The sequence below is a fragment of the Esox lucius genome, chromosome 8, assembly GCF_011004845.1.
Source record: "Esox lucius isolate fEsoLuc1 chromosome 8, fEsoLuc1.pri, whole genome shotgun sequence".
NCBI lineage: Eukaryota > Metazoa > Chordata > Actinopteri > Esociformes > Esocidae > Esox > Esox lucius.
Genome location: NC_047576.1, coordinates 29,052,326 through 29,078,548, shown reverse-complemented (window position 1 = coordinate 29,078,548; position 26,223 = coordinate 29,052,326). Strand labels below are relative to the sequence as shown.

Sequence of the window (26,223 nt, the reverse complement as noted above, 5' to 3'; positions counted from 1 at the left end):
ACCGAATGGTTGTAAAAGTAATCAGACTGAAACGTTATACAGGATTTTCATCCGATCAGTAAGCATTTCTGGGGGTTACAATAAGCATCGGGGTGATATAGCATTGTTCACTAGCGCTACAATATTTGCATATTCATAAAATAATCAAAATGGTGTCGAAAGGCCCAATGTTGTTTTTACGTTTTTTTTTAAATCGTTCTATTATCACGTAGAATCATTCATTGTTTCCGTTTTCAGATTTAACCAGTCGTATACATTCAGTGTCCACATAGCCAATAAAAGTAGCGAAAACATTAACTATCCTTAAGATTTTTCACTTCTTAATGTAACTATTTGTCTGCACATGATATATATAATGTCATAATCTGCGCTGGGCTCTATTCCGCTTGTGATTTGAATGGAACATTTTCTATAGGCTACTCTGCAGCGTCATCAATCTGATCAAAAGCTCGAAATGCATGAAAACCCCGACGAGGTTCCTCAATATCTCTACGTCATCACTCGGTGCCTGCGCCTGATATGACGTGTTCAGGAAATGAAACTGCTAGGAAGCTGCAACATTTATCGACAATCGTAGCATTTCGTGGTCTGTAATACAGGTGTTTTGCATTAAGAAAGCATGGACACTTGGAGCCTTTTATCCATCTGTGTTTTGCTCGGCCTTACGACGAGATGGGCTGTTTCCTTGAACTCATATTCAGGTATGATTAAGTGGAGCACAGCCAGTTAGCAAGCCAGAAGCAGCAAGAATGATGATACCAAATAGCTACTATCCTTCACTGCGGCGAAGTTAGTTTTAAGTTGGACATTCGACAGACCTTCGGCACTTCAAATCTCAATAGCTCTTTAACGAAGTATTCATGTAATCCAATATTGGACTCATTGTGATTACAAAAGTGTATACGATGTTGCACAGCCCTTATTTATCTAAATAATAAGTTAAGAAATCTGATGGAACTTCTTCATTTCAATAGCTCCAACAGTAGAAATGCCATGATTATAAAAAATACATATTCTTGATCAGGGGAGGGTGAAGAACAATGCACACCCTTTATTTTTTCTAAATCTGAAGTTTCAAAACTTGACGGAAGTTCTTTATTTCAATAGCTCCAACAGTAGAAATGCCATGATTATAAAAATTGTGAAAATCTGAAGTTTCAAAATATACCATATGTACAGTCATGTCATATCTATTTTCGGAGCTATTGACTTCAAATATTGAAAAAATAAAGGGTGTGAATTGATCCTCACCCTCCCATGATCAAGAATATGTACTTTTCATAGTTATTGTATATGTTTTGTAAGAGCTATTAAAACTAGAAGTTTGAAGAAGATGGCTGCATTTGTACACACTTTGACCATTCCCACAACCAGCACCGGCCGGAGATCACTTCCTTTTCGGTTTTGGCTCTGATACACAGCGGTTAGTTCTCCGTGGCTCGGTAACTTTATGCTCGGTTAAAATATGGGTAAATAAGGGCTGTGCATCATCGTATACACTGTTGTAATCACAATGAGTCCAATATTGGATTACATGAATACTTAGTTAAAGAGCTATTGAGATTTGAAGTGCAGACGGTCTGTCAAATGTCCAAACTAAAACTAACTTCACCGCAGTCTATCATTCTATATCTGCCCTGTCTAGCTTGCATGTTCAAATGCTAGTGAAAATGTTAGTTTGCATGCAACCTGTATTTTTGTGCCTTAATCGTGTACATTATTCTGAAAGATAGACATAAGAGCCAGCCAGCTTATAGGCAGCCACTGTGCAGCAGGCCCGTCATCATATTGCTGAATTGCTCGCTTCACACATTTCGGTTTATAGGGGCAGGTAAACCACCCATGTTCGGAGACTATGAAGCTCAAAGGCATTGGCAAGAAATCACATATAATCTGCCTGTTCATGAATGGTAAGTTGTTCTACACACTTGTCCTTGCTGGGCTTGTGTCTTATCTGTTAAAGGTTGTCTTTTTTAGTTTTTAGGCCTGGTCTAATAATGTTATTATAATATGATATGCAATTCCCATAACTGTTCTAATGTCTGCTGTAAAGAACTTTTGAGAAAAACATCTGTGTCATGAAAGTAAACATGGAGAACAAGTATGAAATAAAAAGGCATAATTTTAGACATTCTGTAAAGCTACAGTGCCAATTGGATTTACAACTTTCAGTGCCAATTGGATTTACCTGCACGTAAAACAATTTAGCAAAGTTCTCCTTACAATGTAAAGAATATCCCAAATTAATATAATGTGGTGAAACTTAATCAATTTCTTCCAGTATGGTATCTTAGAAAGGTATTACAACTTATTGTTGTTTGTATTCATCCAGGTACTTTAACACAACAGACAACAACCTGAACTATTGGGGCTTGGACTACCCTCCGCTAACAGCGTACCACAGCCTATTGTGTGGACACGTGTAAGTCTGAGTGAGCATACACACACACCCAAATGGCATGCATGTGTATGTTCTCACCTGACATAAAAAGGCATTGTGCATGTGTATGTTCCTTCCTGACACAAACACACATGTTCTTTCCTGCAGAGCCAGTCTGATAAACCCAGATTGGGTGGAACTGCACACATCTCAAGGTTTTGAAAGCTCCGCCCATAAGTTGTTTATGAGGGCCACGGGTAAGACCACTTAGTATCAACAGCTATTTTAGCTATTTTATCCCTCTGGGTGGTTTTCAGTGTTGCAGTATCCCTTTAATACAACATACAGTTGATATACATTTATTATACAGTACCGTACTGGGCAGCCTGAGATGTTTATTTATAAATTATAAGTTCAACACTAGCGTCTGCTTGTGGAATAGCAGAAGCAATGTTTTTACCATTCTAGGCAGCGTTAGCAGCTAACTAGATAACTACTTCATTACTTGGCAGTTGTTATAAAATGGTTGGGAATTGCGTTTTTCTAGAATATCCTGCCTGTGGTATATCAATAACACATATTTCTTTTGTCCTATGCTAGTGGGGCTGTGAACACACATAGGGGTAGATTACTAGCTTGGTAGCTAGCTTGCTATTTCGGTGGATGTATAGTTTACCTATTGATGAGCTTGCTTTTCAGATCTGTATCAGCCCATTAATTCCTCCATCACTCAAAAATGATGCTGATATTTGAGTTTTGTCCAGAACTTAATCCCAGTATCTGTTGGACTGACAACTCTATACAACCACCAGACCGAAATAAACAAGAAATAATCATCGGAAAGACTACTGAGAGTGAATGCAGTGACAATAACAAGCTATTTGGAAAGTACTGAATAAAAAAAAAACATCTTTCCCCAATACCATTTTTAATATAAATAGTATTTTTCTGCTTTTTTTATAATGGATTATGGATTTATAATGGATAATCCAAAATGATTATTTTAAAGATGTTCATCTGGACAGTAAGTGTTTATTTCTGCAAAAGAAGTAAATTAGATTACAATAAAACCAAATACAAAAATAATAAAAACATCAATATTTATTTTGTTGTTCAAAATGTAACTGACATCTTTGGCTTGAACATTTGAGTACATGGGGCAAGTTGATGACAAAACACAGTTGACCCAAAAAGCTTTCTACATTTGATGAATAGTGCAGGTCACTTCCTGGAGTGACAGAACAAAATACAGTGAAGTGCTGGCTAGTGCTCTGGCGTAGTCATCGTGATGTGCTCTGGCATAGTCACCTGCCTCTGAAGTATACACTTTGACTGTGAGAACAAGTCTTACAAGATCTTTTAATTCAATAAGGACCAAAAACACTGCAAAGACCATTAAGACATATATGGAGTCTGCAGATGGAAAATTCCGTTTCAGATAAAAGGCTTTAAACAACAGGTAGTAAGAAAATAAGGATGGTAATTTGTGAAGTATTGTTACTTTGTGGAAATTATTGTACTGTTTTTTTTTTTTTATCAGTTCTTATTGCAGATCTGCTGATGTATGTTCCTGCTGTGGTGTTGTACTGTTTCTACCTCAGTGAAGGATCAAATAGAAAGAAGGTTTGGCAGAATACATTTACATTCTCGGTTTATATTGTGTTAGCAATATAGTTGAAAGGTGATAAACAAGGATGCTGCAGGGCTGAAGTGTTGTCTTATGGCCTAGGTCTGCCTCGTTCTCTGCATCCTGCTCTATCCAGGCCTTATTCTCATCGACTATGGACATTTCCAGTATCCTTTAAAGTCCAAAGCTATTATGTATCACTGGATTGCAGATTCAGCTTTTGAAAAATAATGAGCTTTAACAGTATTATCTTGTCTATATTCTTTAACCTGGCTTCAGATATAACAGTATAAGCCTAGGTCTGGCCCTCTGGGGAGTGTTGGGCTTGGGTCTGGGTTGGGACATGCTAGGATCTCTGGCCTTTGTCCTGGCTGTCAACTACAAGCAAATGGAGCTATACCACTCTCTGCCGTTTTTCTGCTACCTACTAGGCAAGTGTTTCAAGCAGGGCATGGCAGGCCGAGGGTGAGTTGGCTGACTTTTACTAGCTAAGGGGCTTTGCATAAATGGGAATTTTGTAAAAACAAATACATATTTAGCGCTGTGTTTTTGGTTCTCTATTTGTTGCTGTTTGATTTTTAGCATTTTAGCGTATTCTTTCCTGTTAGATTTTAACATTTTTGGTGCTTAAATTTCTCCCCTGTACCACAGTAATGACAGCCTCTATGTGTAACCCATGGTAACTAAGTAGAGGTTAGCTGGTCTCTGATCCCATAGTTCTACCATCTCTTACCACTGTTCTCTTGAGCAAGGCACCTAGTACAATAATTACTTTTAGGCTACTGTGTTAAACACATATCAGCCCCTATTATCTGGAGAACCGCTCAGTGTGCAGGGATTTGATTCACCACTAAATCACAATGAAGCTTTTATTGTCCTTTGATGTTTGCCTAAAGAGTAGTTAGAATTTGTTAAAGTTGGAGAACGGCATACATTTTCCAATAACTTGGGACAGCCTATTCTGTGTATTAATGGATGTGTACTAATGCGCGGTTAGGCAGAACGCTGTTGCAAAAACAGTTAAGTGACAGCTCTCGATTGAGTCAATCACTGACTATGGACAGTTGTGAGGCTCAAAAAAGGAAAAAAGTGTTAAGCATTTTTAAGTTAGTAGTACACTTTAACTTGGACAACCCTAGTTAATACTTGATTTATTTAGTAAAGTTTTGCTACACCCAATACCTCCATGAGAAAAAGTATTTGCCTCCTTAGACTCAAACTGGTTACGACTCCTTTGGCAGCAACGACTACAACCAAATACCTCCGGTAGTTATTGATCAGTCTATTACAGCGCTGTGGGGGAATTTTGGCTCATTCCTCTATCCTGACTAAAATGTATCTATAATTGTGCAATCAAAACTTACAGTTCACCATGTCAACATTAAAGCAACCGATTCATTCAACTTGAAAGTCAGAGGCATTTTGGGGTTTTCGAGCATGAACTGGTCCTGTCACTACATCTTAATGGGGTTTAGGTCAGGAATTTCTCTTTGCCATTTCAAACCTTAACATTTCTTGTTCTTCAACGAAGACATTGACTTACTTGCTTTGGATCAGTATCGTGCCTCATGACCCAGTTGTGCTTCAGCTCATGGACAGATGTTTTTACCCTTCTGTAGAATTATTTGAAAACTTAGAGAATTCATGGTCCCCGAATTCTGTAATGATGATGGCAAATGATCCTGGTCCTGATGCAACAAATCATCCCCAAACCATGACACTACCACAACCATGCTTGAAAAGTGTTATGAGCTTCTTAAAGTGTAATGCAATATTTCCCCTGACATAACAGGGCCCATGTCACTCTCAACTGTCCATAGAATATTTTTGAGGTAAATCCAGGTGCTTTTTGGCAAACTCGATAGAAGTCATGTTCTTAGAGAGCAAAGGTTTCCATCTTGCTACTGATTCCTATATTCCTATATTTGCCCTGTGTTCTGATGGTGGAGTCATGACCTTAGCAGAGGAGAGGATAGGCCTGCTGATCCCTGGATATTTTTCTAGGGTTCTTTGTGTCAATACCTTCTCCATTTGGGCAAAATTACTCTGACTGTTGTTCTGTGGAGCCTCAGATCCACATACATGTATTTGGAACCCTTTTCAGGCTGATATTCATGAACAAAAATTTTCCAGAGCTTTAGCTTTGGAACATGTGTACTGACAATCTGATGGCAAGGGCCTAAGTTAGTCAGATTCATATAGAACAAGGCTGGGCCAAATCCAACCAGATTGTTTACCAAGGTATTCAAACACATGGCCCTAAGGATCCCTTTCACTGTGTCAAGTTAAAACAGAAGAAATACACTTATCACACCTGAAGACCGTTTGTACAAATACATTTAACAAGCTGGAACTAGCTAAATTCAAAATGAAATTGAAGACTTTGAAAGTGGGTAGTGCATCAAAAAATGTCCTGTTGCCATGTCACTTACTGCAATCTGAGATCTATAAATTGTCAGAAACGTCCACAACAACTTGCCCATGTTTTGTTAGCTCATTTATTTAGTTAATATTGGCCAGCATAGTCCTCAGCGTGGGAGGCATCATCGGCGGTAGGGATACCTTCGACTTGTCGTGCTCCAGCGACTCCCTTGGGTGGCTGCAAGCTCACTTGGGTTGTTAATACATTTCTTAGTAGCTGAATGGAAGATTTCCTCTCCACCTTGATAGCCACCTTTCATCATACATAAAACAGGTGTAAAAACAATATGCTACTTGTCATTTTATCTATAAATTGTGTTTCTCTTTAATTTTAACAGGACACGAGAACGTAGGACAAAGAAGTTTAGAAAATCCAAATGAGATGAGGCCTGTGTCCGTTTTAGCACGCTCCCACTCAGAGTAGCCATGTTACTGAGGCCAGGCTGTCAGATGGCTTGACTCTGAGTAGTGCCCTCGCACTTGTTTATCTAGTAACAATGTACCAAGGGCATCTGGTAGCAAATGGAGACCTGGATTAGATGGGCAGAGGAAGATATGTCCAGATGACACCATCCTCATGCCCAAGCTCTTTAGCTATTCCTGTGTGTGCAAATTTACCACCATGCAGCTACTACAGCTGATCTACTGTGAAAGGCCGTTCACCGACACGGTTCCCACAACATACATCGACTAACTTGGGATGAGTAGACAGCCGTATACACAGCTGTTGTCCTTTCTGAGTCCTCTATATCAATGTTCATTCTCAGAGGAACATGTGTGCGAGGGAAAAACAACAGAGTGCTGAGATTTAGCCAATGACTGCTGTTGAAAAGATTAATGAACATGGTATACTGCTTAGTAATGTAAACACCGCTATTAATATACAGAGAGTGCCTGCGTGAGTTTATGTTTTGGGTATTAAGTTTTGTGTACTTTATTGTCGGTATATCCACTGTTCGTTAGGTTGTTCTTGCTAGTGAAGATTGCTGTGACGGTCCTGGTGACCTTTACCCTCTGCTGGCTTCCTTTCCTCACTGACCCTGGCCAAGTTCTGCAGGTGCTTCACCGACTCTTTCCGGTAGGACGGGGTCTCTTTGAGGTACGTACTGTGTGAATTAGAACAATAGGAAATTATCATTTTTTAAATTTTATTTTAAACTGCACATGAAAGATTAGTTTGATGGTGAACCCCAAATGGTTAGGTTAAAAGCTATATTTTATTTATTCTCAAGTCAAGTGCGTTCTCATGTTCTACAGAGTGAGTCAATTAAAGCTTGTTGAATTTTCTGGAGAGCAGGAGATAACCCAAAGCCAGTTTTCCCTTTGACAAGCAAGTCTTTTGAAGTAAACAATGGATAGATGTCCTGTTACACAAGGGGTTTTCAAACTTTTCCTGCCTATGGAGAAAGGATTCCGATCCGGCTATACCTTATACACTTTCAGATCGAAATAGTGTTGTATTTATTCCGATCTAGAGTGAACACCTTTTTAAAGCAGATACAGGTTTAACAAACTGTAGCATAGCCTATCTATTTTGTGTCGTGAAACATTGGGTGTTGGTCACAGAAATTCGAGAAAATACAATGTAATTTTGTCTGACAGTGACATTATACTGTGCTATTATATACGTTTCTGACTTTATTAAACAAGCTATTATACAGGAATTTTGTTAAACAAACACCATTCACCAGAGTAACCTGAATAGGCATGAGAAAAAGCACAAGAGAATGATCACATTGCACAGAGCTCGATCTACACATGCTCTGAAGCTTCTGGAATCTCCAGATCTTTTGGTCCAGTGAACTAAAGATCCTGAGGAAGATTGGGATCCACTGACAGCCACTCCATTTAATTATTTTGACCTATCCACGGTTCTATTTTTGGATGAGGAAGTATCAACTCTAGTATCGCCTATTAGCCTATTATGGAAAGATGATATACTGTAACTCCAAATAAATGTTTGCCAATAGCAGCTGTTTAGCTGTTTAAACAAAGGTTAGCCATGTGTTTCTGAAAAGGAATGTCCAGGCACAACATCCTACTGTTGAGGCGCCACTACAACCCAGGTTCTATACCAGGGTGTGTCACAACTAACTGTGACCAGGAGGCTCTAATGGTCAGTACGTACTGGCCCCTGCATCTCCCCAGAATAAAGGAGGTGGGGACGGGCAGAACATTCCTTGGCTCATCTTGCTCTGGCATTCTCCTCCGAGCAGGTTGGTCACACTGGTTGAGTGAGTAGCAGAACAGCTTGGCTTGGTTGAAGCATGTCCCCGATCTTGGAGGGTGTACTGCCTGTTGGAGTTAATTGGTCAAGGTGGTAACAAGTAATTGTACACCCGAAATTTGGAGTTAAAGGGGGTCAGATAAAATTTATAGAAAGCACAACATGCCAGGACAAGTGTCACCTGGGTGACTTTTCAAAGTCGGACGTAAAGCGATTACAAAGCAGAAATTCTGCATCATAAAAAAGTGGTAGCTCTGTGGCCCCCTAGAGGTTGATATGAATAGCCACAACACCTGGGTGCCAACTCTACACTGATAAGGCAGTCTTTAGGTGAGGCACCCAGTTAATGATGCGATGAGGGGGCACAAGGTAGTCAACGCACACAGCCAACATGCTCTTACACACGCACGCACGCACTCGCAACACAACCTGCTACCTTCCATCAATTCATCTGTGCTCAGCCAATTGGAAATGGATCCCCATGCGTGATCAAACAAAGCGGACGAACAAAATGGTCAAAGGTCAGAAGATCAGGTTTGCTGTGTCCGGTCAGCTGGTGGGGGGTGTTGTGACTAGTTTAAGGGATAACATATAAATCTAGGTCGGTTAATGCCAAGGCCTTTTCAGCACGTCGTTGGCCAGCCATGTTTCGGCCATTTGACGTGGCGTTTGGTCAGTGGACCCGTGTCAAAGTGCACCCGTCGGCTCGCGCAAACGTGTCAGCATAGCGCGGGGCGCGCAGGAAGTGGGGAGACGGAACGGGGGAGGTAGGGAAGAAGGGAAGGCGTCGCCGGATCAGACGAGGGGACGTTGTTGAGAGGGGCAACGCTTCCGGTGTCACTATTGAGGGTCGTGGTGGGGGGCGTCGAGTGGTCGGAGGCCAAGGCTTTCCAAAACCTGCCGTGTCCTGCGGGCCTGCACCCGCTCCCCGAGGTGCCATGATGTGAGAAGTAATAGAACATTCTGTGAGGCCCGCTGGGGGGGCGGGGAAAGGGGGGGGGGTGGCTTTGCATGCTGCAGAGTTATTTGTTATGAAACGAAGCAAACATAATACAGAAGGTGTGAGCGACTCTATACCCTCACGCCTGGAGGGGAATCCTGGACTAATTGTGAGAGTCGCGCACGTAAGCAGAAGCCGGACCAGGGCAAGGGGGACGGGGGGGTTGAAGAGGATTTGGGTAGCGGTGAGGGGGACGGTAAGTTGTAAGTTTACCCACGGAGCTGCTCTCTGGCCGTATCGGTTTCCTCGCTCCACTAAAACAGAGCCGAATGCTGCAGCCTGTGAAATTCAACGCCGGCTCATAAGCGAGGAGCGCCACCAATGGCCAGACCCTGCGGTACACGTTCCTCTGCCGGCCCGGGTTTGGGGGGAGGGGGGGTGGGGGTTATTTGTGGGGCTACGTGGGTCGTGTTGGTGAAGGCCCAGACGTCTGCGGGACGGCCTGTCTGCTGACTGGGCCGGTCTGGAACCTCCACACAGCTGCGATCCGAGCAGCTGTAGAAAGGCCCGGAGGACCTCTGCTCCGAGGATATCTACATTGCCATGTCACAGCCAGTGGAAGCAGCAGGGCGCCTTAGTATTCTAATATCTGTTTCCAGAACAGCTGCTGAGGCACCTAAATCACATACTGTACTTGAGTTCTCCCTTTCCTGCTAGCAACCCAGACCTGCAAACTGTCGTTAAGGTTGACCTGTAGGGTGTTTTTGTTGTTACGGTCATAACTACTGTTGTTCGGTGGACAGACTTTGTGACAGTGGTACAGCGGTCTTCTACGGGGCGGGCTGATTGTGAATGGGCAGAAGTGTGCGGAAATTGTAACAATGTGCTTATCTCTGAACATTTAACCCTGTGTCACCAAGATTACAAATAAGTGCATAGCTTCTAGTGACATCCCTTGGCCCTGACAGGGGCGATTTATGAGGCTGGTAATGCTTCCCGAAGCACTCCTGTACAAATGCTGTGTGGAATGCCCAGAAGGAATTTTTATTGCACTTTCAGTTGGGAAATTATTACTTCTAGCAATGCGACTTACTCGCTTTCTCTTTAAAATACAACGGTTTTAAAGCTGTGCACTGTAACACTATGTTTAGATTTTTTACACAAAACCCCTTTAAGGAGTTTTGGAACTCCTTTATTGATTCACATGGATAATAAATCGTCCATTACCAGCCAGTAACATGGTCCACCTACTGGTACAGTATTATTGAAGGTGGGGGGTTCCTTCCTTAAACTTGTATATGTGTGTGTTGACAGGATAAAGTGGCCAACACATGGTGCAGCTTGAATGTCCTGATAAAGATCAAGACCATCCTGTCCACTGATACCCAGCTGTATCTCAGGTAATCCCCCAGTCCATCTCTTTCTCACACTTCGTTAGCCTTCTTCGGCCCTTATCTCTGTCTCTCTACCTCTCATTATCTCTCTGTCTCTTTATCTCTTTCTCTCATAGGGCTTGTTTACATTACGAGAGAAAATAAAACGCTCATCTCAGTTTGTGCGATAATGTCCATAGTGTTTGAATTGACACCGGTACAGTATGTTGGAGTGATATGTGCTCGGACTGTCCAGAAACCTGATACAGCTCTGACACGATTGTCTTCACACTTGCAAAACTCTGGCGGGGGGCTAAATTGAAAATGTGGTGCACGCTCCACCAGAAAGTGGCGTCTCGTACTATTGATATCTGCAGGTTTATACAACAAAATAAAGTAGCATCTCAAGTCTTCTTCAATATGTCTTGGAAAGTGTAGCATACTGTAAACAAGCCCTGAGAAGCTTCACACGAGACACTTTTATAGGGGTGTGAAAAGAAGATTATCCCTTGTAATAATATGAGAGAGCCACTTCTGAATACTGAGCACTACCAGCTGCTATGGGCTGTTAAAGGCTCTCTGACTTCTGGAAATCTCCTGATGAGACTTCACATTTGGAATCCAGAGAGAAACTATTTGAACCATTTCTGGGAATCAGTAGATAGACAACCTTTTTGTTACAAAGTGTTATACCAGTTAAAGCTCTAATAAGGTCCTTGTGAATGAAGAGGCTTCAGCCAGTCAAAGAATAATGCTGTCATCATGGCTTTGTGCTTGAATAACCTGTGGGGCTATTATTTCGTGGTGCTGTGTGAATAACCTCTGGGCTATATTTTGGGGTGCTGTGTGAATAACCTCTGGGCTATATTTTGGGGTGCTGTGTGAATAACCTCTGGGCTATATTTTGGGGTGCTGTGTGAATAACCTCTGGGCTATATTTTGGGGTGCTGTGTGAATAACCTCTGGGCTATATTTTGGGGTGCTGTGTGAATAACCTCTGAGCTATATTTTGGTGTGCTGTGTGAATAACCTCTGGGTTATATTTTGGGGTGCTGTGTGAATAACATCTGAGCTATATTTTGGGGTGCTGTGGACGGACACGTTTCAGACTGTTAAAACTGGGATTGAACTTGGACTTCCAGGGCTTGAAAACACTAGATATTTTTGGTTACAGTGGAATGTTGTGGTTTTTTTGAGGCCCATAGACATGTAATATTTACCGCGGGTCTCCTAGGGTCTTCTGGTTTGACTGGGATTTACAGGAACCAGCGGCATGGTTGGCTTTCACCATGAGGGTTCAGTATCTAGACCGGGCCACTCACTATCTGGGCAGATTTATTGGCGTTTCTATAAATGATGCCTGATTAATGGATTCCACTGTTGTTATCTTTCAGCTTGGCCGCCACTCTCCTAGCTGCCCTACCGTCGTCTATCAAACTATTAACCAAACCTACGCTGTGGCAGTTCAAACTTGCCTTGGTAAGTGAGTAAGTGTCCTGTTTTCTGATGGTTGATTACAGAGAATGATGTAATGCTAACCTGTAGGAAATTGTCATTTTAGGTCAACTCCTCTCTGGCGTTCTTCCTCTTCTCCTTTCAAGTTCACGAAAAGTCAATCCTTCTGCCTGCCTTGTGAGTAGCAGAGTAAGGACGTGTGTCTTTCCTGTGGTTAATAATTTACCTCACTTACCACTGTGCGTATAGAAGACCAGGACTTACCAAAGTTTTACTGTTAATGGGATTTGGTCACTGGTCATCTGTTCAACTAGATTAGGCTTATTGTTGCTTTACTTTCTTCAGGAATGTGTCTTCCATCTGTCTCTGAATCAGTCAGTAATGCATGTCCAGTACAGGACGAAACCCAAATACACAGTATACTTCAGACCAGGGCTCACAGTGTTTGTTTTTAATGAAATATGTGCCATTTAAAAGTATACGCGTCCGTTTCTGCTCCGCTTCATTGTCTGCTTCAAGACCAGTATGCCTGCTGTTAGGAGACCTTCCCCTGCCAGCCGTTTGGTTTCTACAGGCCTCCACATTCAGGTAAAGGGTACTTTTCTCCTGCTGCTGATGGAACACATAGTGGACTAATATTATGTGGGAAATACATGAACTTAGCCTTAAGATTCCTTTAGGAAACTTTCCGTTTTAAGTTAAAGGCCAAAGGGGAAACTATTCAAAAAGCATGAAGTACAGTCCTTTACATTAAATGTAACTCAGAAACTCCTGTAGAAAAAGATTTGAGGCTGTGTGAGCATGGCAGTTGCAGAGGAAAGGAAGAGGGGCTGACTACTGACTTTCACCCCAGCTGTCGTGGAATTCTTCCGGCAGTACTAATTATTGTGCGCGTGGTTTAGAATGGGGATATCTGTGGATTACACTGCATAGCTAGCATACCTCTCCGCTAAGCAGGTTTTGTATAGGGACAGTGGCTCATTCTGTAGGTCTCCTTCAGTACAGTCGTGCTGACATGGCCTGCATTGTGCACCTCCAACCCCCTCGGCGTCCAAGACATACATCTTTTGTTTGTGCGAATCCAAACATAATTGGGTCATTTGCTGCTTAAGCACAGTTATTGTAAGAGTGGCTGAACGGCAGCACGGGGGTTGGTCAAATCGGAAAAGTATGTATTGGTAAAACGTTCAGGGTATTTGTTTTGCAAATGAATGGTGGTTTGTGTTGGATTTAAGTAGGCGCTCCGACTGCTTTTCTGAATTGTAAACATGTCTTTATGTGGCCTGGTCAGAGTTTATCCAGCGAGGTTGTGTGTTTTTTGGGAGACAATGTTGTTATACTTCCTCACCCCTCCCGTCCACAGCATGCTGCCGTTGTTCCTGAAGGACGGTCTGTTTGTGCCGTACGCGGTCACCTCGTCAGCCTTCGTGTTCTACAGTGTCTACCTGCTCTCGGCCCTGGAGCACAGCTCAGAGGAGGAGCTGCGTCTGAGGCCCGTACGCCGTCTGGTCTGCCTCCCCCGTGTGGACCTCGGACGGATCGCCCGGTGGACGGTGAGTGGCCTAGCGGTGTAAACACACAGCCCCGAACGCCCACCCCCACCGCTGGTGATACAACTGGAAAGTATTTATTAACGGCAACAAACAGATCGGTCCGACTGCAAACCCAACGGAATGTGTTACCGGACGGAAATCTGCAAAGTTGTCAGTTGAAGCAGTGGGTGTCTGGTCTTATCTGTACCCGGCTCAAGTTACTTCAAATGAGGACGACCGTACACAGCCACACGCCAGGGAAGAAGAGCTGACGGTCACAAGGTTGTTGTCACAGTCATTTAATAACCTGAACTGCATCAATGCGAGAAGATACACACCCCTCCAGATGTATTAATATAATGTGCAAGGTACTGTAAACTGTGTACTCTGGCTGGAAGGAAAGCCACTGCCAAGGCTCTCCGAGGATTATTTATCGCTTATTTATGTTCCAGGCGTCTGAAGTAGATTCCTGGGCCTGGTCAGCGCTGTTGCCGATCATTTCCTCCCTTGGCAACAGGAGATCCCAACCCCTATAGAGTGTATGGTGGACTTCTTTGACCAGAGCGCTTTATGTGGTGTAGAATGGACCCAGGTCAAAAGTGTCCAGAGCACACCCCACAGTTAGAGGATGGGCCCTTAAGATGGGTGCCATTTATGTCTGGGACATAGCCAGGGGAGATCATGAGGAAGAGGTCTTTTTATAGAGAGTGTCATTAACACAGGTTAGCCTAGATATATTTATTTACACAAGAGGCATAAAGGAGGAGACTAGGTCAGGGTTGGGTTTCACAGGGTTGGTCTTATACAGAGGCGCTTACACCACCTACACTCTCCTAAATAGACATGTTAATGTTGATCCTGCTGCTAACACCGTTTTGCCTTTCCGGTCGGAACGCACCAGCCGGGGCGAAAATAAATGTCAGCTTGTGATATGAGATCATCACACGGTGTCTCTTTAAAAACGGTTTCAATTGTATGACCAGGAACTTCATTCATCGGATGAATTAATGAAGCTGTAATGAGGGTGTTATGTTTGAAACGCATGTCAAATTAAGCTTCAAACTGAGATGAATCTGAGCCAGAGGGCATGACGTGATACGCTCCTGGCTCTGTGTTTACACCCTGTCACGGTTTAACTTCCTTTAAAAGAACTGAAGTCTCTCTCTCTTCTTCCCTTTCTCTCTCAATCTCCTGGGCAGTTCTACCTCTCCGTTGCGGCCATGGCTGGTTTGAGCTTTATGAGCGTGGCGTTGGCCCCTCCGGCCAGGCTGCCTGATTTGTTTCCCCTGCTGGTGTCTGTGTTCTCATTCCTCCACTTCCTCGGCCTCCTCCTGTACTTCAATGTGGTCCAGATTGCCGAGCCACCTTCACCTAGGAGGAAGAATCCCAAGAAAACGGAGTAGCTACCGCCTAGCGGAAAGAGGCAAATGAACTCAGCAATCATTCGACAGAATTGTGTACAGCTGCTCAAGACGCTAACCTCAAAGTACCCAAAGGACTCTATGGTCAAATATTGGCATCTTTATTCCAGAAAGAATCAGCCATTCAAATATGAACAGTTGTTGTTTCATCAATGTCTGATTATGTACTTTCAACTTATAACAATTCATATTTTTTTGCAAGCAATTTCTTTCTAATGTTTTTACCATTTATTAAAATATTGTACAAATTCAGTATTTCTCTTGAAAAATAATATCACCTCACCTATGACTTCTCAATGAACCTCTTTTACAGCCATATAACCAGCACATAGACCAGATTCACCTGAAAAAACGATTTCACATCAAGTGTCCATCTTTTCCAAGTCTTCCAGCTAGCTAAATCACTGGTGCTGATAGTGTTATGGTGTCATAGCAGGACAATTAGCCAAACCATGTATTTCAACCATTTAATTTTGCTTCATAAAAGATTAATTACAACAGCTACATACACTGAGTCCACACAGCACACAGGGCTAAACACAAAAAAGCAGTTAGAGTTTAGACAGGCCCTAAAACAAGGATGATGGAGGATGACATATCTGAACATAATGTCATAAAGCTTGAAATACCACAGAAAAAAAATAAAACGGTACAAGCAATCTTTTCCACCCTCGGTCTGTGAGTTAATGACCGGCATTAAAACAAAATCCATTCCAACTATAAATGTTATCGGGTCACTGAGGGCCTGCTGGTATGCTGTGTTTCTGCTGCGGCTGCCCTGGAGCTACTAACACCAGTGACGACGGCGAAGGCCCAGATAACCAGATGCCTGGGGTTTTACCGGGACAAAAGGGTCAACGTGACGATGTGGAGCCAAACATGAACAGATGTACACAACAGCAGCTTGATTATTTTACACATAACTAAACTCATTTTTGTAACAGAATTATGCAAGAATGATGTATCTGACTGGAAACCACACAGTAGAATATGTAAAACCATGGCGGTCAAAGCGTATGCGCCGTCTCGGCGGATTGTGTTGTGGAGGGCTAAGGCAGAGTGGGCCCCGATGCAACGGGTGTAGGAGGCGGTGGGTGGCCGAGGGTGTGGGAATGCCAAAAGCCCCGTGGAGCTCCAGAGGCCCAGTACGAAAACATTAGTTTTGTTTATGGGGGTGCTTGCTTTGTCCTTCACACGGCCTCCAAGGGTGATAAAGTGAGAGTTATACGATCCACCTTGGGCAGGAATAGGAAATGTGTCTGTGTGCACCAGCTGTTGCTGAGGTCGCACAGGCTACTTGGGGCCTTGGCCTTCCCAGGCACTGCCAAATAAAGAGCCAGAGACTGAGGAGTGTGTGCGTGCACATGTACAGTGTGTGTGTGTGTGTGTGTGTGTGTTTGTTTATCTTCCAGGCCCATATTCCTTTCCTTTTCCAGGTATCTAGATGAAATGCGGGGGATGGATATCAAATAGCATCAGCTCTAATGGGACTGGGGCTTCGCTCACTGAAAGCACATTATTTTCACAGCGCCGCATCGCTGGCGTTATTGTAGAATCAACATTTGTCAACTAGAAGGGAGAGACTCTCCGGCGGACGGGGCCGGACGGGAACGCGTCTTGATGTCTATACAGTAACTGGCTTTTTTCGCTTTCTGACACGTTAACCCCCCGTGACAGGCAGCTTCGAATACGTCACCCCGCCTCACGACTGACAGCTACGGGTTCTATATCCATCACCCGGCCACCTCGGAGGAAACGTGCACACCCACAATGCCGTCTGAGGAAGGATGGAGAGCAGCTATTCCAGGTGCCGTCGGTGTGTTGAGATGAGCTGCTCTCCAAGCTGAAACCTGTAGGGGGATATAAAGACAGGAACGCATAAGTGTAATCCTTCTGTCTGTCACAGTAATTTAATACCACCACCTTCGATAGGAAGACTTTGTGTAGGTATAAACAGGAGGACAATAGAACAAGGAACGTGTTGTTGTTCAAGCAGACATTGATGAGTGTGTTACAGTATAAGGGATCTTTGGACCTCGTGTTTTTGTACTTTAAAAAGTTGCACCAGAAGGCTCAATAAAACGATGATGGTTTTGTACCTTTATAAGCCCATTATGGATTTCAGGAATTCAGCGGAACTGCCAATTTGGACCACACCTGCAAAATGATAACATTTCTCTTTCAGAAATTAAATGCAGTAACAGCTTTTATTTTGGAGTTACATTTTGTTAGCAATAAAATAAATATTTTCATTTGATATTTTTAAGTACCCTTAATGACTACAGTTTAATATTACTAGAAGGGGAGGAATTTTAGTTTTTCACCTGTAACGGGACAAAATCCAACAACCTAGTCCGTGTCAGAAATCATACCTGAAGGACTGCATAGTCTGCAACCCCAGAAGGCAATCGAACTGCTTCAATTTCACCAAAACAGCCTCTAATATAATACACAGCTCTTCAATCAGTTGTGTGTTTTAATCAAAAAGCATAAAACTTCTCCCGAGCAGGTGGCATGTGTCTGAGAAGGGGAGAGGATTGATGTGGCGGATCGTGGGGAGACCTGGGTCATAGCACCGAACCTGGGACACCGACCCATCTCATCGCTTTTATTACATTTAAGGAATCCTGTCTTTAATACAGCCCATTACTGCTGACATACAAATCTTTCAACATGGACCGTCTAAGGCCTGATCAATTGTTATACTGCTGAGCTGTCCCCTTGCTCCTCATTTTGTCATCTGAAAATGCATATTGTATAGGATTTTCTTATAGAAAAACTGCAATAAAAATCCGTTACTGCCCAGGAGATGTGAGCGCGGTGGTGGGTTGCCCATGACTAAATGCTTCGGTGAAACTAAAATTTGTTTCCGTGGTAAGCAGAACTGTTTAAATGTTATTTATTTTTATGCTCCTAAGAAAATATATTGTGAAGTGCAACATTGATTTAGAACATAACAATGTCTCTGTATGGGTCGGAGGGTGAGAATTTATGAATCCTTTGCACAACTCCTTTAATTGAATTTTCCAAATCTCTCACCACACACAAATAATCAATACCTTCTGCTGAGGTGCCTTCACTTTTCAGTTCTGTAGTCATCAGCAGATACAGCCAGACACCCTCCTCCCTCCTGGGGAATTTGTAATGCCTGGGCAACCTTGTGGATTTATGTCTGCCTGAAGCTGGATTTCTCACGAAAAGCGACTTCTCCAGAATGCTCAACAAAACTTTTGTAAATCCTAAAGAATGGCAGAGAGCTCTTCAAAGCCTCGCCGCTGGCAGGCATGTTGCATAAAGAAGAAAAAGGTTGCCGCTTGCTACTCTCTGTAACTAAACCGTGTTATCAGGGCCTAAGAGCGAAGGAGGACGACCCGTCGGGGGAAGCAAAGTGGGTCAGAGTTTGGCTGCCGAATTTAAAATATCCTTGTCGATTGACTCAGCTGCCTTGGCAGTATGTGAGGCCTGCTCTGGCACAGAGCTGTGGCTGCTTGAGGCTTCGCTTGGCCCTTGAGACGGAGTCAGAGTTACAGCTAACAGTTTGTATCATCTCCACATGGCCTCTGAGACTGAGTCAGAGTTACACCAAACAGTTTGTATCATCTCCACATGGCCTCAGACGGAGTCAGAGTTACAGCTAACAGTTTGTATCATCTCCACATGGCCTCTGAGACGGAGTCAGAGTTACAGCTAACAGTTTGTATCATCTCCACATGGCCTCTGAGATTGAGTCAGAGTTACACCAAACAGTTTGTGTCATCTCCACATGGCCTCAGACAGAGTCAGAGTAACAGCTAACAGTTTGTATCATCTCCACATGGCCTCAGACGGAGTCAGAGTTACAGCTAACAGTTTGTATCATCTCCACATGGCCTCTGAGACGGAGTCAGAGTTACAGCTAACAGTTTGTATCATCTCCACATGGCCTCTGAGACGGAGTCAGAGTTACAGCTAACAGTTTGTATCATCTCCACATGGCCTCTGAGACGGAGTCAGAGTTACAGCTAACAGTTTGTATCATCTCCACATGGCCTCTGAGACGGAGTCAGAGTTACAGCAAACAGTTTGTATCATCTCCACATGGCCTCTGAGACTGAGTCAGAGCTACAGCAAACAGTTTGTATCATCTCCACATGGCCTCTGAGACGGAGTCAGAGTTACAGCTAACAGTTTGTGTCATCTCCACATGGCCTCAGACAGAGTCAGAGTAACAGCTAACAGTTTGTATCATCTCCACATGGCCTCAGACGGAGTCAGAGTTACAGCTAACAGTTTGTATAATCTCCACATGGCCTCAGACGGAGTCAGAGTTACAGCTAACAGTTTGTATCATCTCCACATGGCCTCAGACGGAGTCAGAGTTACAGCAAACAGTTTGTATCATCTCCACATGGCCTCAGACGGAGCCAGAGTTACAGCTAACAGTTTGTATCATCTCCACATGGCCTCAGACGGAGTCAGAGTTACAGCTAACAGTTTGTATCATCTCCACATGGCCTCAGACGGAGTCAGAGTTACAGCTAACAGTTTGTATCTTCATCTCCGCATGGTTCAGGTAACAGAGGTGACTTCTTAGTCTCCAGCCACATGACAGTCATGCTGAAATCACAAAGCAGACTGGCCGGGCTCTGCCTTCTCACTGGAGCTCTCTGTAACCGTAGAGACACGGCTACATTCGACTGGGAGCACAGTCCTCGGAACCTTTTTTTTCCTCCCAGTTTTACAATCAAACAATAAGAGCCTCAGTTTTGTGAATTAGTCAGCCTTAACAGCGTGTCTTTGAACTGAATCATTTTGACCCGAATGGGGTCGGTTCTTCTTCACTAGAACTGTTGGTTTATTTGTTTGCTTGCTTCATGGCAGCACATTGGCTTTTCCTGGAGAGTGCAGACGGAATAATCCAATCACCAAATCAGATTTGTATGACATTGCATTCATTGTAGATTGCTGTTAACTGACTATGTCAAAGTCAGACAGCTAATTAAAAGAGACAATACAAAATGTATAAATCCATAGTTCTCATATGAGGTGAAATTGACATATTCCATTACTACTGTTATAACTACTCCTGCTATTTTCAAGGATTGTGGTGACAGCAGTGTTATGGTTGTGCTTGACATTGAATGGGGTGGGTGTCAGTATTAAAATACATTAATTGGCAAAACCCAGGTAAAAAATGGGAGTAAAAGTTGCATCAGTCTTTTTAACTAACAACTAAATACATCGTAATGTCAAAGACATGCCAGAACGGCTATCCGAGCGATTTTGAGCGTTTATGAGTGGTCCAGTCTCAGTGCTTAAATTTCTTGAAATCAGAGCTTTGAAGGTTTCTGTCCATCTGTCATTCCCAACCAGATTTACAGAGCTGCGAACATTTATTAGAATCCCTGAAGACTATTCACAGCTGCAACTGCTACCAAAAATAATTCCAACAAGTATTTGCTGGCCAGGAGGTTACAACATCAAACCAATCTGTCATTTTTCATTTGGATAATCTTCATTTGACACTTTTAGACTGAATGGAGCAACGCTATGTGGGCTGTAAATGTAGCCTAGAGGTCAGAGAACACAAGCCTAGGTCCTGGGTGTCACAACCAGCGAGTCTAAACTAATACTTCACACCAGACAGCAAACCATGGCTCAGTCAGGCTCCATCTCTGCAGCACAGATATAAACTGTAAAGGTCCGTGCTGGACACTCTTCTTCCTCCTCCTCTGCCTCGAATAAGGTTTTGTTTACTTTAAATGTGTGGAGGCTCCTCCCTGGGCCATGGTAAACGCTGTTGTTGTAAAGGGGTACATAGAAAACTGATGTTTCAGACTCCAGCATGTGATAAAAGATGTGACATTCCTCCGGTGTCGGGCCACAAGGCAACGCGTTTGACTTCTTCACTGGAACTAATTAAAACAATTTCCAATGACTTTATCGGAAAACAAGCCTGACTTTGCCGACAATCCCCCTATTCACTTACTACAAATCACCATTATGTGATTGGATCACAAGTAGAGCTTTGCTGGAGGCATAGTGTGTGCTTGAAATAATCAAATTTATTATCTGCCTGGGAAACCGAGCAAATGACTGTTTGTGTTAGGAAAACAAAATGTTGTTTTTCGAAGATTACAGTTTTTATCGAAAAAATGGGGACAAAGAAACACACATTGAGATTGAATGGATGCGGTAGAAATAGACTGACAAAATTCTGTAAAAATAGACTGATTGAATACTGTAGAAAGAGGATGAATTCCGCAGAAGCAGTGATGAAGAAATGATCAGATCAATGCCTAGTAGATGTTTCAGAATAAAAGTTACATCGCTAAGACGGATCCTTCTGATTGGTGTAGCACTTCCTGCCTCAACCTGTCCACGTCTGCTCACAGATTATGACAGATAATTTAAACCAATTCAGTCCAGAACATAATTCATTTGACGTGTGTGTCACGAACAAGACAACGATGCTACTGTGTGAATATTATTCATTTTATGGGTGCTGTTATCCGACGGGTTGTAAGGAGAGGCACCAACACACAGCCAGACTTGTTTTATTTTAAATGCTGCTAATGTTTTGGCCCCTACTGACCTTCCCCTGAGCGTATATTATTTGATCATAAAATGTCGATTAAAGCGGCAAACACCCCTAACCACGCTTGGCAGAAGGTTTTCAGAGAAAATGTAATTGTGTCAATAAAGTACTGTTTACCTTGAACACCGTTTAAAAGTTTATTACGTAATTAGAGTGTCAATTACCTTGCATGGGGCTCTGACCGGAACTATCCACGCTACGACAGGACTCTGCTTGGGCTGCTGCAGATACAAGTTTTGGATTTTAGTGAAATGTTGCACATAAACAAAAAAAGGGAGGTGAAAACAACATTTTATAACAATGACTTTGCCCTAACTAACCTTTGACCCATACTTCATTATTCTAAGACTTTTGTTAGTTAGTTATTCTTATTGTTTTTAACGTATACAATTTGTTGCCCTGAAGCTTTTTAAATGGCTCTTGCCATCAAACTGCTGTATGGATATAGTAAGTGATTAAATCCTCACTTACTAAGCTCTTCGTGTCTCTTGAGTTCAGTCTTGAGTTCAGCTGAGCCTCTCGAGAAGAACCTGTTCAGCTCACTGCTGCCCTCTGCAGCCTGATGGCACAAACAGCTCCTAGTCACTTTTGGTCAGTCAGGCATATGAATAGGCTGAGCAGTGGCAGTTCTGTTATTAACTAACATCACAAATATAAACTGTCTCTATGACAGTCACAAAAATACCTGAGAATACCAGCTAGGAATCAAGAACGAGGCTGTCATACACTGAAACTCCTGTTGGTCCTAAATCAGAGTGGATGTTTCCTTTAGGTGGTGAAATGACGGGGGAAAGTTTACTTACCATTATTTGCTCCAGCTCTTGCCTTGCCTTGATAAATGCTGCTACTGATCCTTCCAGTTTAGATCTGATGGCATGTAGTCTGGTCCAGAATAATTTAGGTCCAAATAAAGGAAGAGTTAAATGCATTAACATGGTAGGTTAGGGGTGGAGAATGGCACTACATCGACAAAGGTGAAATCCCCATAATAGTATCTCATGACGACAGCAGGGCCATGTCGAAATAGAAACATTGAAATAGATTCTTCTTAAATGACTGCACTATAAAATTCTAAACTAATGCTTGTCTTGATGGATAGAACGGAATCAAAATGGGTATGCTTTGGGGAAGGAAATGGCCCTTGTCTTAAACTACTCTTATCCAACTATTTTTAGTGCTATGTAAATCACTGATGATTCGACCAATGATGAATCCACTCCACTGCACGTTTCCTGTCATTAAATTCTGATTTGTCATAATGACCATCAGCCAAGTGTGGCAATTGATATATCCAGTGATACTAAAGGCAGACCTCCCCTTCTTTCCCAGTCCCAGAACATGGTTTCCTTCTTCAGTTTACACCGACTCAGCTTGAACAATCAACAAATACAATGTTGTTCTATATGGCTAGCTTCCCCTATAGCACTGCTGTTGTGTACATGAGCAAGAAGAGACACTGCGAGGTGTCACAATACTCACTTTTCAACTTCTGTCTGTGGCAACTGCGGTTTAAGTGAATATTGCGTGGCTTTGGCTTTACCTGTCAATGAAGTAGAACAGTCTAAGACCATTTTCATAGATGCTGACTGAGCTATAAGGTTGGACATCTGAAGCTGTACCGTACCAGCTGGCGAGACAACAGTGGGACTCAGTCGACAGGTCCCCGTCATAGGGGAGTAGTTTCTGTTCGGGGCATGTCGCTTGGCTGGCGTCTGCTTGGGGCACACAGATCCACAATTAATTAGCTAAACGTTACATTTACATTGTCTTCTGGTTATGTTAATTAACTATAATGTTACGATGCGGAACTGTTTGGACCACAGGAGGCTGGTGAGAGGAGGACGGCCTATGATATCTGCCATGTGAATGGGCCGGTATTAAACGCATGGAAATGGTGTACTCGATGTGATGGACACCCTTCCATTCATTTCATTCCAGCCATTACTAAGAGCCCGCCTTCGCTAATTAAGATGCCACCGGTGGTCAGAACTCACACAACCAAAGAATCGTAGGAACAAATGCTAGCTAGTAAGGTTATACACTTTGAATAAAAAGTCAAATATACTCAATCACTGATGTTTTCTTTAACAACTCACATTTTCTGGGCGCTCCAAACAGAGAGCTCTTTTAACTCTGTGAAAACAGTGGAGATTATTTTAAAACATGAAGTGTGTTTTGTATTGAAACAAGGTATTACACAGGAATTACAGTCCATGAGCCAAACCAAATTTCATGACACTTTGCGGTAGAAAAGCTTGGATGATATGATTTTTTCAATCATAGGCTATATGATTCCATTTCAATAAAAAGGGGTTAAACAACCCCTCTATTTTTGCCATCAGCTCTATTGATTTACCTACAATGGCTCATTTCTTAATAACATTGTCATAAAATGCTATAACTACATACTTGTTTCAGGGTAATCGGTCTTACTGGAAAATAATACAGTCTGAAAGATTCAAAATGGGTGGTATATTGTTTGTATAGTTGGCACTTTTAAGTCCACTGTATAAAACAACTTAGCATGCGAAGATGATTGGTATCCTCTGCAATTTGTTGATTTGTCACAAAAGGTTAACACAGAAATGTAAGGAATGCACAATTCACAAAAAGAAAACATTGGTGATTATACTCTTCTATACATTAACATCATGATCCAAGCCTAATGCTCTCAAATATTAAAAAGCATTACATTAAAAAAATGGTTAGTTGATAAATTCAATAGAAACAATGCAACTGGTATGTAATTATCATTAGGGGTATTTCAGCTATTATAGAAAGATTTGGTTTGTGGTACATGGCCAATGTACCATTACTAAGGACTGTTTCCAAACACTTCATGCATAGTTCCTAAGAATACCTCTTAGTCATGGTATATTGGTGTGGCAGAGTGGCCTAGTGAAGTGTTTACCAACCATACCGGGAGTACTAGGACCCTTGAGAAGCCAGAGAGACTAAAAGGTCAAATGCACATGACAATGAGTACTTCAGGGGTTCTCAGTAGAGGTAAAAACTCAGTAGGCGATAGTTACCAAAAAACTGAGGGAACCACTGGCCTAGTAGTAGTTATAGCACCTGGCCATTAACTGACAGGTGAAAAATCACAAACATGGAAAACCATCTAGAAGACTTTGCCACACTAAAACAGCCTTTGGCTAAATACCTTAAATTTGTCCCTCGACCCCATTTACACTATACTTGATCAAAATCGCATTAGATTAATGGGCCTAGTCTTCACGAATCAAAATATCAACACCGTAGGGTTTTCAAATCATTTTGGGTTCTGGCTCTCAGTCCGCCTCTTTCTCAGTTCCCAATCAAACTATAATGTGTACAATTAGCTACATTGTATCACTGGTAAGTACCGTTGAAGAATCTATAGAAATCTAACGTAGATAAATAGATTACTTACGGCATTTTCATAAAGTACATCTAGGACCAGTCCAATGTTTAAAAATTGGGCGCGTTTTTGCAGTAGAATTTGTGTCCTCCTAAAACACAGGCAACACAAAGTTTTATCCGTAGATTAATAGTAAAAAGTCATTATAATATATTTAATAGCATCGGTTACGAAATTAGTTTTGAAAAAATAAAAATATGTTTACAGTTTTTTCCTTATTTCATGTTTTTATATTAAGATTTTCAGTGACAAAAAGAATCTAGGAACTTTTTACATGTTTAGTTCCTTCCGGATTCGTTTTCTCAGTACACAGCGAAATACTTGTTTGGGCGAAGCGTTCAAATGTCGTGGTAGCCTAGCTACAAAGCGTTAGCGTAACTACTGCAGCACAGGGTTCCCCGGAGCCACATTAAGACTTCCGGTTTACGAATTATGCTTTCAAAATAAAGGTCGGCGGTAAAACACTATTTCTAAGAAACAAAATCCACATCTTCCGCAGCTCGGCATAGTGCATTATGTTAAAATTATGTTAACAATGAAGAGGCTTACTGTTTTATTATGAAGCTGATCTTTTTGCTTTGTAACACATACCTCCTCTTAGAGTGACATGGCAGCAGAAATGTATTATACAGTAATGCAAGTTAAACACACGTTTGTATAGTAATGGATATAATAAAAAAGGGGAGTATTATGGTATCTGCAACAATAGCAAGCAGAAGACTGATGTTGCACCTCCGTCATAAATAACATGATATTACGTGGTAGGCAGTAGATGAAATAACATGGTACAAAGTAGCAGGTCATTGCAGACTCTCACTTAAAGCCTGAGAGATGTTTGCAGTGATGATAATGAGACATCCTGGAGCCTGA

General features: G+C 42.3%; 2 protein-coding genes across 5 annotated transcripts; one reads left to right on the top strand and one right to left on the bottom strand.

The window, feature by feature from the left end:
* The first annotated feature begins 506 nt into the window (after window positions 1–506).
* alg6 (ALG6 alpha-1,3-glucosyltransferase) lies at window positions 507–15,665 on the top strand. The gene is made up of 14 exons (XM_010872379.4): window positions 507–701; window positions 1,826–1,910; window positions 2,333–2,422; window positions 2,549–2,637; window positions 3,921–4,003; window positions 4,110–4,174; window positions 4,287–4,472; window positions 7,392–7,527; window positions 10,910–10,995; window positions 12,363–12,447; window positions 12,530–12,600; window positions 12,943–13,011; window positions 13,787–13,976; window positions 15,155–15,665. The coding sequence occupies exons 1-14, from the start codon at window positions 620–622 to the stop codon at window positions 15,356–15,358; spliced, it is 1,521 nt and encodes a 506-aa protein (XP_010870681.1). The 5' UTR covers window positions 507–619; the 3' UTR covers window positions 15,359–15,665.
* A 164-nt stretch (window positions 15,666–15,829) lies between these two features.
* Window positions 15,830–25,723, bottom strand: si:dkey-148h10.5 (uncharacterized protein LOC107988039 homolog). Of its 4 annotated transcripts, none has more exons than XM_010872377.4 (10): window positions 25,628–25,723; window positions 25,366–25,444; window positions 24,050–24,086; window positions 23,578–23,668; window positions 23,433–23,493; window positions 22,757–22,835; window positions 22,425–22,512; window positions 22,118–22,174; window positions 17,476–17,533; window positions 15,830–17,226 (listed from the first exon to the last, which is right to left on the bottom strand). In XM_010872377.4, the coding sequence occupies exons 2-9, from the start codon at window positions 25,383–25,385 to the stop codon at window positions 17,478–17,480; spliced, it is 489 nt and encodes a 162-aa protein (XP_010870679.2). In that variant the 5' UTR covers window positions 25,386–25,444; window positions 25,628–25,723; the 3' UTR covers window positions 15,830–17,226; window positions 17,476–17,477. The 4 variants fall into 4 exon arrangements, with proteins under 4 accessions (XP_010870679.2, XP_010870678.2, XP_010870680.2 ...); XM_010872376.4 differs by having other exon boundaries at window positions 25,620–25,719; XM_010872378.4 differs by having other exon boundaries at window positions 23,578–23,665; window positions 25,620–25,718.
* Window positions 25,724–26,223: the final 500 nt, after the last annotated feature.

Coding starts and splice junctions, on each gene's coding strand:
- alg6 (XM_010872379.4), top strand. CDS start 620: ATGGACACTTGGAGCCTTTTATCCATCTGTGTTTTGCTCGGCCTTACG. Junction 4,004..4,109: donor AAGGATCAAATAGAAAGAAG/GTTTGGCAGAAT, acceptor CTTATGGCCTAG/GTCTGCCTCGTTCTCTGCAT. Junction 4,175..4,286: donor ATCGACTATGGACATTTCCA/GTATCCTTTAAA, acceptor ACCTGGCTTCAG/ATATAACAGTATAAGCCTAG.
- si:dkey-148h10.5 (XM_010872377.4), bottom strand. CDS start 25,385: ATGTACTTTATGAAAATGCC. Junction 24,087..25,365: donor ATGTACTTTATGAAAATGCC/GTAAGTAATCTA, acceptor CTGTTTTCACAG/AGTTAAAAGAGCTCTCTGTT. Junction 22,513..22,756: donor AAGAGCTGGAGCAAATAATG/GTAAGTAAACTT, acceptor TTGTGCCATCAG/GCTGCAGAGGGCAGCAGTGA.